A 15,032-nucleotide genomic window follows, 5' to 3' on the forward strand; every position below is an offset into this window, starting at 1 on the left:
CCCAGCCCGCCACTCTCTGAGGATAGAGGAGTTCTCTGCTTGGCTTCTACTGTTCAGCCTCCACCAGCCTCTGAGACTCCCACAGGGAGTGCAGGTAAGGGGCCCAGGGCTTGGCTCCCACCCCAGCTCAGCCTCCTCATGTGTCCTTGGGCCAACCCCCTCCCAGTCCTGGGCCTCAGTCTCCCCTTCTGAATCATGGGCCCCTCCGCTTTCCTTGGCCAGGAATTTAGTCTCCAAGATAGTGACCAGGAATGGCAGTCCCAGTTCCCTCAGCAGCCGGACGGGGGCGGAAAATAAACCAAGAAGCCCGGATTCTTTCTCCACACATTTACTTTAAAAAAAAATTGTACAAAACAATGATTTCTTAAGGCATATCAGAAATGCTGAGTCCCAGGTCAGGGCCCTGCCCCAGCCAGCGCTGGCACCCTGCAGTTGGGAGCTTGTCCAGCGGCCCCCTCGAGTGCTCTTCTCCTCCAGGACACAAGGAGCCTCCGGGAAGCACAGTAGTCCCTGGCTGTCACCTTAGGCTGACCTCTGTCCCCAGGTATGACGTAATTCTTCATCATTTAACGGGGACCCCAGTGTTTTCACTTTGCACGTTAGGTATCTGGTCTTGCCTGTCCTACCCTGAACCTGGGTTCCCTGGGCCATGGAACACCCAGGCAGCTCTGATGCTCCTGGGTACCTGGAGGAGCTCCCAGGAAGTCCAAGCCTGCTCCAGGAATCTCTGGCTTTCAAAGTCTTCAAAGGCTGGAGCGGCTGCCCCTGCCACCCACAGACCCCACATAGCTCTGACAACCTGCTTTCCTGAACACCTCGTTCCTGGGTCCTTTCGCCCACCGGACCTCACTGTGTGGCCTCAACTTTGAGGCACCTGCCCTCCGAACCCCCAGTTCTACAATAAACGGGGTGGATTCCAAACGTCACTCAGCTCTGACCGTCTCTGACTTTTCTTCCTCATTCGTCTGCCTGCTGAGCTCCTGTGTGTACTCCAAAGCCTCAGCTAAAATGCCCTTTCCACAAGGATGCCATCTCTGCTTCCTGTCTGGATTCTCACAGCTGCAGGTCTCTTCTTCTGGTTTCGTGATGCTGGAATTGTCTATGTCTGGCTCTGTTTCTCCCAGACTGAAGGCTCCTGGTGGACTCCAGCACTGCCGACAGGCTGGGAAGACAGGTTATTAAACAGTCCCTGGGATACTGCGCTGGACATTCCACGCCTCACAAGGACAGTGGCGGTTCAGATAAGTCAGACTCCGGCTGGGCTCTTCCTCTGTCCCATGTGATATCCGAGAGGCCCCGCCTCACTCTGAGACGTGGTTTTCCAGCTTAAATGCAGTCGGGGAGGTCAGCCCTTGGTCCAGCCGCTCCCCACAGTCACGATGGCTGAAAGCCGGTGTGCATCCTTGTTCCTCACGGGGTCCCTGTGCCGTTCAGCAAGTCATGCAGCGCGGCCTCATGGCCCCTGAGGGTGGGTTTGGATCCTCCTGAGAGAAATGTTACCATTAAGCCTGAGAGGACACTGGAAACAGAAATTCAGAAATACCCCTCCCCATCCAGCCATCTCCCAACTCCCACCCTTGACCAGGGAAGAGGCGATCCGGAGGTGGTGTCTAGGGCAGACGGGGTGCAAGGAGGGTTTTGGAGTGGAGCGTATACTGTCCCTTGGTATTCACAGGGGATTGGTTCCAGGAACCCCGTGGATACCAAAATCCACAGATACTCAGGTCTCTGATATAAAATGGCATAATATTTGCAGATAGTCTAAGCCCATCCTCCTGTGTACTTTATTTTTATTTCTTTTTTTTTTTTTTTTTTTTTTTGAGACGGAGTCTCGCTCTGTCGCCCAGGCTAGAGTGCAGTGGCACGATCTCCGCTCACTGAAAGCTCTGCTGCCTCCTGGGTTCACGCCATTCTCCTGCCTCAGCCTCCCTAGAAGCTGGGACTACAGGCGCCCGCCACCACGCCCAGCTAATTTTTTTGTATTTTCAGTAGAAACAGGGTTTCACCATGTTCGCCAGGACGGTCTCAATCTCCTGACTTCGTGATCGGCCCATCTCGGCCTCCCAAAGTGCTGGGATTACAGGTGTGAGCCACCACACCCGGTCTCATTTTATTTTTCAAGACAGAGTCTCGCTCTGTCACCCAGGCTGGAATGCAGTGGCATGATCTCAGCTCACTGCAACCTCTACCTCTTGGGTTCAAGCGATTCTCCCGCCTCAGCCTCCTGAGTAGCTAGGATCACAGGTGGATGCTACCACGCCTGGCTAATTTTTGTATTTTTGGTAGAGACCTGGTTTTGCCATGTTGGCCAGGCTGGTCTCAAACTTCTGACCTCAAGTGATCTGCTCACCTCAGCCTCCCAAAGTGATGGGATTACAGGCATAAACCAGTGTCCAGCCCTCCCGTGTACTTTAAATCTCTTGTAGATTACCTATAATATTTTATGACCAGGTGTGGTGGCTCACACCTGTAATCCTAGCATTCTGGGAGGCCAAGGCAGGCAGATCACCTGAGGTCAGGAGTTCAAGACCAGGCTGATCAACATGGCAAAACTAAAAAATACAAAATTGTCTCTACTAAAAAATACAAAAATTAGCCGGGCATGGTGGTGGACGCCTGTAATTCCAGCTACTCGGCAGGCTAAGACAGGGAAAATTGCTTGAATCCGGGAGGTGGAGGTTGCAGTGAGCCAAGATTGTGCCACTGCACTCCAGCCTGGGTGACATATCAAGACTCCATCTCAAAAAAAAAAAAAAAAAAAAAAATATATATATATATATATACACACACACACACACACACACACAATATAAATGCTATTTAATCACTGTTATGCTGCATTATTACTATTAGTAGTAGCACTGAGATGAGGTCTTGTTTTGTCTCCCAGACTGGAGTGTGTAGTAGCACAATCATTGCTCACTGTAGCCTCAAACTCCTGGGCTCAAGCGATCCTCCTGCCGCAGCCTCCCGACCATAGGTGGGCTCCACCACGCCTGGGTAATTTTGTATTATTTGCAGTAGAGATGGGGGTATTGCTCTGGTACCCAGGTTGGTCTTATACTCCTGGCCTCAAGCAGTCCTCCCATCTTGGCTTCTCAAAGTGCTGGGATTACAGGCGTGAGCCCCTGCACCCAGCCTATCATATTTTTAATCTGTATTATCCATGTATGTATTTATTTTTCAAATGTCTCTGACCCATGTTTGGTTGAATCTGCAGATTCCAAACCAGCTAATGCAGAAAGCCGACTGTATGTATAGAAATTCTGTCAACAATTAAAATCCACTGCCAACTGGGTGCAGTGGCTGACGCCTGTAATCCCAACACTTTGGGGAGGCCAAGGTGGGAGGAGTTCAGGAGTTCACTTGAGCCCAGGAGTTCAAGACCAGCTTGGGCAACAGAGTGAGACCCCATTTCTACAAAAAATGGAAAAATTGACTGGGCGTGGTGGCTCATGCATATAATCCCAGCACTTTGGGATGCTAAGGCAGGTGATAACCTGAGGTCAGGAGTTCGAGACCAGCCTGACCAATATGGTGAAACCCTGTCTCTACTAAAAATACGAAAATTAGCTGGGCTGGTGGCTAACACCTGTCATCCCAGCTACTCAGGAGGCTGAGGCAGGAGAATCGCTTGTACCAGGGATGCAGAGGTTGAAGTGAGCCGAGATCGCACCATTGCACTTCAGCCTGGGTGACAAGAGTGAAACTCCATCTCAAAAAGCAAAGCAAAATAAAACAAAACACAAATGCAGGATGTGGCGGCGTGCGCCTGTAGTCCCAGCTACTCAAAGAGGCTGAGGCAAGAGGATTGCTTGAGCCCAGGAGGTTGAGGGTGCAGTGAGCTATGATTATGCCACTGCACTACAGCCTGGGTGACAGAGCAAGAGCCTGTCTAAAAAAACAAAAAACAAACCCATCTACTATGTTTGCCACCCCGAGCCTCCCAGGGCCCAGAGAGGCGTGGGTGGTTCTCCGACCCCTGAGCTCACCTCAGAGTACAGGGGTGGTGGGCGGTAGCGGAACTCTTGGATGTAGGCGAAGAATGGACCTTCAAGGCTCATTTCGGGGTCCTGCGGGAGTGGGAAGGGGCTCTGTCCCAAGGCTGCCACCTCAGTGTCGGCTACCACCTCCGAGTACTCAGGAGGAGCTGGAAGTGAGAGACAGGGCGGGTGAGTTTAGCAAGAGAGAGCCCTCCTCCAAGGGACCAGGGGCCAGGAGCTGGCTTGTGCCAGCTCTGGGGCTGCCAGGCTGTGTGTGTCCTTTGGTTGGGATTCCGGGGGGACTCGTGGTGAGAGAGTTGACCCGGCGTCCACCTCTCCCTGTATCCACCCGCCCTCTGCACGCAAGCAGGGTGGGAGCTTACCCTCAGGCCGCTCCGGCAAGGCCCCCAGCCTCCAGTCCAGCAGGAAGCTGGCGTGGCTGCCCACGCTGGAAGAACGGCTGCCAAAAGGGTGCAAGGGAATGGTACCGATCACCAGTGGCAGCTCCAGCAGCAGCTTGGACGTTCCCGGGATATCCACACAGACCTGGAGGAAGGATCCATGAGGGAGGGTCCCCAGGCAACCTCCCCGACTCCCACCTCCCTCCTATGCCTGGGGAGACTGAGGCCTCAGCTTCCCCCGGTCTGAGGGAATACAAGGTGAATGTGGTCGCTGTCCCCCAGGGCCAGCAGGGTGCCCTACCTTGAGTGCATAGTCCACATGCAGGACACGGCAGTGCAGGATGGAAGGACCTACTGGGGGGATCCGCAGTGCCCGGCCCTGCCACAGCGCCCGCTGCCCGGGGCCCACCGGCTCTCCTGCGAGGCTGGCCACCACCGCCCGTTTCTGCTTTCGGGCGCCTCGGGCCATGAACGTCTGTGTCTGCACCACGGCTGCCCGAGGCAGCACAGGACGGGTGGAGCTGTTGTCGATCTCGGCAAAGACAGGGATGACCTCTCCTGCAGCGAGGAGCAGTGGGGACTCAGTTTCCCCTCCTGCAGCCCCGACACCAGCTCCCGTCCCGACCCAGTCCCGTCCGCCTGCTACCTGGGGTGTAGCCCTTCCGGTCGATCTTGGCCGAAAGAGAGACGAGGCCACGGTTACAGTACCAGGATCGGGCAACCTTTTCCCGAGCCCCCGCTTGAGGTGCCTGTCGGTGTAGAGGAAAGTGACGTGGATGAGTCACTTTGTGCAAACCACAGTCGCTGTGGAGCTTCCAAACCACCCCCAGCTGAGGGAGGACTTTGGGCAGGGCTTGGTGTCTTTTTAACAATCCAGGAACTATCTGTTAAATAGAGCCAGGGACACAACCCATCTTATAAAGCCAGAAATGAAATGTACAAGCCAAGTGTTTGGTGTGTAATTCGCTCTTGGTAAGCCCTAGCTCTGGTCTGTTTCACAGACGAGGCACCTGAGGCTCAGAGAGGGCAAGACACTTGCCCAGAGTCACACGGCAAATGGGTGCAGATAGCAGTGGATTCCACACGCATTCCCACACCTGCCTCCCTCCCTGCCAGGGCCCACCTATGACCTCCATCTTATCGACTGGTGTCACCTAGCAGCCAGGTCCCTTCCACTATACTCCCATCCTACCCCGCCAAGGGTGGCCACTCACCAGCAGGGCTGGCGTGTTGATATCCACAGGCTCGATGACAGTGAACACCTTCCTTGCCCGGCGTGCTGGGACCCAGGGCCGGTGCAGGGTTGCCTTGATACAGTAGCGGACACTACCATGTTTGCCCTCGAAGGATGTCACCAGGTTCCTGGGGTGGAGGGATGGGACTTCAGGGGGCAAGATACAGAGACACACAGGCAGGGAGAAGGAGACACAGACACTCTAGGGGCCTCCCAGGGGGAGGGTCTTGGGGCTCAGAGGTGCCCAGATATCCAGTATTGGAGGTACAAATCTGGAAGGGGCTGCAGGCTTAGGGCAACCCTGCACCTCAGAGGACTTACGGGGGCAGCTGGAAGCTGAACAGGAACTCATGGCGCCCAGGAGGCAGCGTGGTGGTCTCCCCAGTATCTGCAGGTAGAAGCAAAAGGAGGCGACTGAGTGCTTGCGTTGGCGTCCCAGGGCTGACAAAGGTACCGCCATCCAGGTGGTGGCTGGCACACAACCAGTGCCCATCCGTACCTGGCGCCAGGAGCGTGGCACGGTGGCTCACGACCTCCACGCGCTCACTGTAGCTCTGCGTGTAAGCCGTGCTCGAGCCGGCGCTGCGCGACTCGGTCCAGTGCACATGGGCGCGGCCCCGCGCACGCAGCCTCAGGGCACCCACGCGCACGGCGCTTGCCAGCTCCAGCAGCACCCGGCCCGCCACGGCCTGGCCGCCGCTGAACACGGGCTCGGCGCCCGCGGTTGCACCGTCCAGTTGCACCGAGAACGCTTTCACCTTGTCGAATAGCATCGCGTCCGGGGTGCGAACCCACGACACGCGGAACCTGGCCTCGAACCCGTGAACCGGCAGCTCAAGGTGCCGACGCTGCAGCCTCAGAACGCAAAATCGCCCTCAACGCGCAGGCGCGCTCACCAGCCCGAGCAGAAAATCCCCGCGCCGTGCGTCGGCGCCGCTTTTATACGGCAGGGCGGGGGGCGGGGTCACCGTCTCTCCCCCGCCCCCTGAAGGGACTCCACCAATAGCGCGACAAGGGGCGTGGCTCTGCCCTAGCGTGGAGCAAAATAACAAACGCCCCTGCTCACCGCCGGCTGCCCCACGCTGCCCCACTCCCTCACGGACCCCGGGGAGAAACTGAAGCCCTGAGGCGGCCAAAGCTGGTCTCTCGCGGACCCCGGGAGCAAAGAGGGAAAAAGAGTTCCAGAGGCAGGGCCCAGGCCTGAGGTCACCTAGCAGAGCTTTCAGCCTCTCGGCTTAATCGCTCACCAGCCGCCACTCGTAGACGTGACTCGAGGCATGTCCAGCCCGATTTGGGGCGGGGGGCTCTCGCCCCAGTTGAGGGCCCTAGAGCCTATGACTGTTCCAGGCTTTTTCCCCCCGCTATGCAAAGGGAGAAGTGGAAGACGTGAGTGGGACTGCCCTCCCCGCTGGTGCCTGCTGCACCCCTTCCCTGATTCAAGTCCCTTTCAGCTGGTGGCTCTGGGCAAATGACAACCTCCTGGAGCCTCAGTTTCCACCTCTGTAGAGCCGGGAGAAAATAAAAATCAGTCCCCACCTCAGAAAGTTGTGCATGGATCATCGTGCAGCCCCAGCCGGACTCCTCCAAGAGCCTCGCTCCCGGGTGATCAACCTGCTCCTGACATACCGTCATACCGTCACCCGGTCGCGCCTCGGCGCATTCGCCCAGGAGCGGTACCTACGACCTGATGTTCCTTTCCCAATTTTCACCCTCTGGCAAACCCTACCTTCCCCGCAGCCCTTGTGCTTGCTCCAGTCATCCTCAGCCCCCTTCCCTTCACAGAGCTGAATGCAGGGGACGCTCGGGCACCCCCAGGTCCACGGCTGCGGTGTGGTTTCGGGACTACGTGACACCTCTCTGGGCTTTAGTTTCCCCAAAGAAAAGTCGCTTGGAGTTTCTCCAGCGGGAGTTGCCTCTGCGTCGTCTGCGGGACGCGGGCGCCCTCTCGTGGCAGCGGAATGCGCTGCTGCTGAACCCATCCCCTGCCCTGACTGTCCGCCTCTGAGCTCGGTTCAGGAGACCACGAGACTTCCACCACCTCAGTGAGGTGTGTGTGTGTGGAGGGGGCGGTCATAAACAAACACGGTCACCCGCAGTCCGTGACGGGGGTCAGAACAGGAACGAAGGGGTTGGAGGCACAGTGATCAGCCTGGAAGGCTGCCTGGGAGGATGGGTCTTTGGAGTTGAAAGGAAGGTCTGGGACCTTAGGCCAGGTTTCAGTGGATACTAGAAGGGAGACAGTAGGCCGTTAAGTCCGGGAGGAGAAGCGGGATGACGTTACCCTGAAGGGACTACTGAGCCAGCGCCTCCCTCAATTCATTTCACAGATGGACCCCAGAGGCCCAGAGAGGGGCGGGGCACTGCCCGGGGTCACACAGCAGCTCCACTGGCCTCCAGTGTCACTGTTTTTTTCCTTAAATGTTTAACAATTTATTTATTTATTTATTTATTTATTTATTTATTTATTTATCGAGACAGGATCTCACTGTGTCGCCCAGGCTGGAGTGCAGTGGCACGATCTTGGTTCACTGCAACCTCTGCCTCCCTTCCACCTCAGGTGGAAGGAAGCGATCCTTCCACCTCAGCCTCCAGAGTAGCTGGGATTACAGGTGCGCGCCACCACACCCGGCTAATTTTTGTATTTTTTGAAGAGATGGGGTTTCACCATGTTGCCCAGGCTGGTCTTGAACTCTTGAGCTCAAGCCATCTGCCCACCAGAGCCTCCCAAAGTGCTGGGATTACAGATGTGAGCCACTGCACCCAGCCAAAATTTTAATTTAATTTTTTTTTTTTTTTTGAGACAGGGTTTCACACTGACACCCAGGCTGTAGTGCATGGCACCATCTCGGCTCACTGCAACCTCCACCTCCTGGGTTCCATAGATTCTCCTGCCTTAGCCCCCTGAGTAGCTGGGCTAATTTTTTTTTTTTTTTTTTTTTTTTTTTGAGACGGAGTCTTGCTTTGTCACCCAGGCTGGAATGCAGTGGCTTGATCTCGGCTCACTGCAAGCTCCACCTCCCGGGTTCACGCCATTCTCCTGCCTCAGCCTCCGAGTAGCTGGGACTACAGGCGTCCGCCACCTCGCCCGGCTAATTTTTTGTATTTTTTTTTTTTTTTGAGACGGAGTCTTGCTCTGTCGCCCGGGCTGGAGTGCAGTGACCGGATCTCGGCTCACTGCAAGCTCCGCCTCCCGGGTTCACGCCATTCTCCTGCCTCAGTCTCCCGAGTAGCTGGGACTACAGGCGCCCGCCACCTCGCCCGGCTAGTTTTTTGTATTTTTTAGTAGAGACGGGGTTTCACCGTGTTAGCCAGGATGGTCTCGATCTCCTGACCTCGTGATCCACCCGTCTCGGCCTCCCAAAGTGCTGGGATTACAGGCTTGAGCCACCGCGCCCGGCCCATTTTTTGTATTTTTAGTAGAGACGGGGTTTCACCGTGTTAGCCAGGATGGTCTCGATCTCCTGACCTCGTGATCCACCCGCCTCAGCCTCCCAAGCTAATTTTTAAATTAAATTTTTATTAAAATTTTTAAATTTAAATTGGTCAGGCGAGGTGGCTCATGCCTGTAATCCCAGAACTTTGAGAGGCCAAGGCAGGCAGATCACCTGAGGTCGGGAGTTCAAATTCAGCCTGACCAACATGGAGACACCCTGTCTCTACTAAAAATACAAAATTGGCCGGGCGCGGTGGCTCACGCCTGTAATTCCAACACTTTGGGAGGCCGAGGCGGGCGGATTACGAGGTCAGGAGATCGAGACCATCCTGACGAACACGGTGATACCCGGTCTCCACTGAAAATACAAAAAAAAAAAAAAATATATTAGCCACGTGTGGTGGCGGGCGCCTGTAGTCCCAGCTACTTGGGAGGCTGAGGCAGGAGAATGGCGTGAACCCGGGAGGCGGCGGAGCTTGCAGTAAGCGGAGATCGCGCCACTGCACTCCAGCCTGGGCGACAGAGGGAGGCTCCATCTCAAAAAAAAAAATAAAATAAAAAAATACAAAATTAGTTGGGTGTGGTGGCGCATGCCTGTAATCCCAGCTACTTGGGAGGCTGAGGCAGAAGAATCACTTGAACCTGGGAGGCAGAGGTTGCAGTGAGCTGAGATCACGCCATTGTACTCCAGCCTGGGCAACAAGAGCTAAATTCTGCCTCAAAAAAAAGAAAAAAAAAATAGCCTGTCTAATTTTTGTATTTTTAGTAGAGACGGGGCTTCACCATGTTGGCCAGGCTGGTCTTGAACTCCTGACCTCAGATGATCCTCCCGCCTTGGCCTCCCAAAGTACTGGGATTACAGGCGTGAGCCACTGCACCTGGCCGATTTTTATGTATTTTAAGAGATGGGGGCCGGCACGGTGGCTCATGCCTGTAAGCCAAGCACTTTGGAAGGCCAAGGCGTGTGGATCACCTGAGGTCAGGAGTTCGTGACCAGCCTGGCCAACATGGTGAAACCCGTCTCTACCAAAAATACAAAAATTAGCCAGCATGTTGGCGGGCACCTATAATCCCAGCTACTCAGGAGGCTGAGGCAGGAGAATCACTGGAACCCAGGAGGCAGAGGTTGCAGTGAGCCGAGATTGCGCCAGTGCCAATGCACTCTAGCCTGGGTGACAGTGAGACTCTGTCTCAAAAAAAAAACAAACAAACAAACAAACAAAAGTTAGCTGGGTGTGGTGGCGAGTATCTGTAGTCACAGCTACTCAGGAGGCTGAGGTTGTAGAATCACTTGAACCCAGGAGGCAGAGGTTGCAGTGAGCCAAGATCGCAGTACTCCACTCCAGCCTGAGCAACAGAGTAAGACCCTGTCTCGAAAACAAAAACAAACAGAAACAAAAATGGGGCGGGGGGTGGGAGGTCTCGCTATGTTGCCCAGGCTGGCCTCGAACTTCTGGGCTCAAGCGATCGTTCTGCTTCGGCCTCTGTAGTAGCTGGAACCACAGGCAGGCAGGCCCACCAGGCTCGCATCTCCAGTGTTTTTTGTTTTTTTTTGTTTTTCAGACACAGTTTTGCTCTGTCACGGAGGCTGGAGTGTAGTGGTGCCATCTCAGCTCACTGCAACCTCTGCCCACCTGCCGGGTTCAGACAATTCTTCTGTCTTACTAGCTGAGATTACAGGATCCCACCAACACGCCCGGCTAATTTTTGTATTTTTAATGGAGACAAAGTTTCACCATGTTGGCCAGGCTGGTCTCAAACTCCTGACCTCAGGTGATCTGCCCTCCTCGGTCTCCCACAGTGCTGGGATTACAGGCATGAGCCACCGCACCAGGCTGCCTCTCCAGCGTTTTAAGGAAGTCGCCGTTGAGTGTCCAGGCAGCCTTCAGGTGAAAGCGGCCCCAAATAGTTCTCCGAGTTGCCAGGGAAGGGAAGTGCCTCCTGGGCTCCTTCCTGCCCCGCCCCACCGCACTTGCTCCTCTGTTTCCACTGCTGGGGAGGGAAGGGTCCCCCGCACCTGTGGCTCTTGCATGCTGAAAGCTTCTATTGCCCGCAGTGCTGGGAAAAAGTGGGGCTGTCGGGAATCTGGTCTGCCTCCCTCCTGGCCCATTTTACAGACGGATATAGTGAGGTCTGGCTTGGCCCGGAGGAATAGCCAGGGCAGCCCAGAGAGGATGATGCCCTCCCATAGCCACACAGTAGGGGGTGAGGGTATGGACTGCCTCCTTCTGTGGCCCCTGGCTCACTGGTAACCAGCTGTGTATCCTAGGGACGCTTGGGGTGCGAGAAAGACTGAGGTTCGGGGAAGAGTAGAGACCTGCCCAAGACCCAGACTCCCAGGAGAATGTGACCCCACTTCATCTCTTCCCCTCTGGGATGCATTTCCACCTCCTCACCGGGAAATACCACTAGACCCCCAACCCTACCCCAGGGAAGAACTCAGCGCTGCAGACCCTGTGGGGTAAACTGAGGTGGGGCCCTGGGTAACACGAGTTGGGGGGCCTTCTTTGAGAATCAGGGACTCCAGGCCTGGGATCAACAGGGACCCTGGGGTCCACCAGGGAGATCTCCCACTCCACTTCCCAGGGGTTCCCTGAACTCTAATAGGAGGGTCCCCCTGCTTTGAAAGGGGTCTCCCCACCGCACAGCCTCTAAGTCGAGGGCGTCTGACTCCAGAGAAGGGAACGCCCAGACCCTGGGTAGACGTTCCCGGTTAGTGGGGGTCCTGACCAGGGCGGGGTGGGTGTCCAGGCTGGAGTGCAGTGGTGCGATCTCAGCCCATTACAACCTCTACCTCCCAGGCTCAAGCGATCTTCCCACTTTAGCCTGTAGCTGGGACTCCAGGCGCGCGCCACTACGCCTGGCTAATTTTTGTAGTTTTTGGAGATACCGGGTGTCGCCATGTCGCCCAGGCTAGTCTTCAACTCCTGACCTGTGGGAGGGTCAGGACCCCGGGAAGGGGGTTCCCGCTCCTTGAAAAGGATCACCCGACCGCAGAGGTTCTAAGTTGAGAGGCTTCCGGCCCCGAAGAGGGTCCCGGCCGAGGGGGTCCCGGCTGCTGTGGGGCCGGCGCGACGAGTGTCTCACCTCGGAGCAGCAGCTGCCGACGCCGCAGGTAGGTCTCGGCGGCCGCGTAGTCGCTGGATAAGGCGTTGACACCCACGCTGCGACCCTCCAGCCAGTGGGTGGCCGCCCCACCGCGCGCCTTCACCTCGAGCGCTCGCACCCGCAGCGGCGCCGCCGCCTCCAGCAGCACCCGGCCGCACAGCCGCTCCCCGCCGCGGTAGGCGCCGCCCGGGCCCCGCGCCAGCTCCAGCGCGAAGCTGCGCACGCCCCCAGGGCGCATGGCGCGCAGCGGTGGACACGGCCTGGACACGCGGCGAGGAGGCGCACGGCCGGGGCGCGCCTGCAGATCCTCGGGGTCTGCGCGCTCCCCCGTCGCGTCCCCCGAGCTTCCTCCGGGCGCCCCCGGCGAACCTGGGCCGGCGCCGGTGCCCCAGGGCGGGCGCGTCGTCGGCGAACTTCCTGGTCCTCTGCATCCGCCCCTGTGACGCGCGCGGGCCGCCGGGGACGGGCCGCCCGCGTGCCCGCGCTGTTAACTTTGCCATCCTCGGAGCTGGGCGGGCCCTGTTTTTGTAGGGTGGGTGCTGTTGAATTAAGAGGCAGGCAGGGGCGGAGGTGGCTGGGGAGGCACCAAGGCGGCCGCAGAGCTCAGCCCTCCCTATGGTCTAATTCGCCCCCGCCCCGAACCCAGCACTGCCTCAGCCTCCCCGTCATTGTCACTTCATGGCTGTCCCCCAAACAAAATCCACCTCGAGTAGCCCTCTTCGCCTCCGCACTGCGCTGTTCCGCTGCCAGATCCGTTCTCCCACCCATCCCGCCCACGCCCAAATGCCATTTCCTCAGAGTCCCCTAGCCACCTCTGGCCTTGTTTACTTTTCTCTTTCTTTCCTTTCTCTTTCTTTCTTTCTTTTTCTTTTTCTTTCTTTTTCTCTCTCTTTCTTCTTTCTTTCCTTTCTTTCTTCTTTTTCCTTCTTTTCTTTCTTTCTCTCTCTCTCTTTCTTTCTTGCCTTGTTTACTTTTCTCTTTCTCTCTCTTTTTTTTTTTTTTTTTTTGAGGCAGAGTCTTGCTCTGCCCAGGCTGGGGCGCAGTAGGGTGATCCCGGCTCACCGCAATCTCCACCTCCCTGGTTCAAGCAATTCTCCTGCCTCAGCCTCCCGAGTACCTGGGACGACAGGCGTGTACCACCACACCCAGCTAATTTTTGTGTTTTTAGTAAAGACGGGGTTTCATCATGTTGGCCAGCTGGTCTCCAACTCCTAACTTCAACTGATCCTCCCACCTCAGCCTCCCAAAGTACTGGGATTACAGGCGTGAGCTACCACGCCCGGCCTGTTTACAACTTTATGGCTTTGGTGTTTTTCTTTTTTTTTTTTTTTTTAAACTACTATGGGTTGACTGTGCCTCTGCCATCAGACCTGGGAGCTACCACTGGGCTCGGAAGGTACACCCACGGATGTTCCTTAACTGAACCCTGGGTTCTCACCCTGAAAGACGGCCCCCTTCCTTCTCAGGCCTTAGTTTCCCCAGCCAGACAACAGGGTATAAAGGATGAGTCCTGCCAAAGACTCCGATGTGATCCCTCAGGCGGGAAGGAGCATTTATTGGGCACCTACCAGTTGCCTGGCCCTTTTTAGGGAGTTCTGGTTAAATAGACTGTCACCCTCATTTTACAGATGAAACAACAGAGGCCCCAGAGGGGCAGCCACTGCCCAGAGTCACCCAGCAGTGGCAGAGTCAGGACTCGAACCCTGGTCTGACCAGCACTCCTCATACCCTTCTTGTGCTTGGGCCCAAGCTGGTCATTCATGCACCAGCAATGGCCTAGTTATCTCGTTGAGCCAGGCGATGGATGGTCTTATCAGAGGCTGCCAGGACCTGGGGCTCCTTGGCTGGGCACAGCATGGTCTCCCCAGGAGCCAGGCCTCCCTGTCCCACCCAGGGCTCAGCATCTGTCAAGTAAGTGCCTGCTGCTCCCAGCACCCAAGCCCACGTCCTCCAGGGACCTTTCTGATTCTACTTGTGTCTGGAACCCTCCCCTGAAGGGTCTCTCTGACCCCTGGATGTCACCAAATACCCCCTCCTCCTGCCGTCCCCATGGCTCCTCCATGGAGTCCCTTTCACCAAGTCCAGGTTCTTTTTTTTTTTTTTCTCACTGCAACCTCCACCTCCCGGGTTCAAGCGATTCTCCTGCCTCAGCCTCCCGAGTAGCTGGGATTACAGGTGTGCACCACCACACCCAGCTAATTTTTAAAATTTTAGAAGAGACAGGGTTTCACTATGTTGCCCAGGCTGGTCTTGAACTGACTTTAGGTGATCCGCCCGCCTTATCCTCCCAAAGTGCTGGTATTACAGGTGTGAGCCACCTCGCCCAGCCAGTCCGGTTCTTTACTTTGGCCTAGGGGATTTCCAGCTCGAATCTGGCACCATCCCTCCTCGCTGTGTGGTCCCAGGCAGGTAGATTCACCTCTCTGGGCCTCAGTTTCCCCTCATTCCACCATGATCAAGCTCTGATGAGGAATCAGTGTGGTAATTGACATCATCACATTCTCTGTAGGCAGCAGGTACTCAATACAAATCTCACAAAAACCCAAAAGACCTTCCTCACCCAGGTCACCTCCCCCATGGGCTCTGCTGAGGCCGGGCACACAGTGGGTGTCCATCAGCGAGGCTGGTTGAAGGGAGAGATGCTTCTGGCCAGGGCTGGGCCACGCCCTCTGAGGGATCACATTATCAGCGCCAGGTGGGGCTGGCACAGGTGTCCCTAGAGAGTTGTCCTTCACTGAGCTTCAGCCCAGAGGGAGAGGGGGCTTCTAGGCTAAGGTTCTAGGCTAGGCCAGTGATGGGAACAGGTGTTTTGATTCCCATATTTATCTTGGTACCCGGGGCTGGGGTTCTACCTCCTGGGACATCACCAGTGC

General features: G+C 56.3%; 1 protein-coding gene across 2 annotated transcripts; it reads right to left on the minus strand.

Moving 5' to 3' along the window:
- Positions 1-312: 312 nt before the first annotated feature.
- ARRDC2 (arrestin domain containing 2) lies at positions 313-12,830 on the minus strand. Of its 2 annotated transcripts, none has more exons than XM_007995756.3 (8): positions 12,139-12,830; positions 5,940-6,006; positions 5,599-5,746; positions 5,031-5,133; positions 4,686-4,942; positions 4,367-4,529; positions 3,993-4,150; positions 313-1,484 (listed from the first exon to the last, which is right to left on the minus strand). In XM_007995756.3, exons 1-8 carry the CDS (start codon positions 12,395-12,397, stop codon positions 1,431-1,433), a joined length of 1,209 nt encoding a protein of 402 aa, XP_007993947.3. In that variant the 5' UTR covers positions 12,398-12,830; the 3' UTR covers positions 313-1,430. The 2 variants fall into 2 exon arrangements, with proteins under 2 accessions (XP_007993947.3, XP_007993946.3); XM_007995755.3 differs by lacking the exon at positions 12,139-12,830 and adding an exon at positions 6,118-8,480.
- Positions 12,831-15,032: the final 2,202 nt, after the last annotated feature.

This window comes from Chlorocebus sabaeus, chromosome 6, assembly GCF_047675955.1.
Source record: "Chlorocebus sabaeus isolate Y175 chromosome 6, mChlSab1.0.hap1, whole genome shotgun sequence".
NCBI classification, from domain to species: Eukaryota; Metazoa; Chordata; class Mammalia; order Primates; family Cercopithecidae; genus Chlorocebus; species Chlorocebus sabaeus.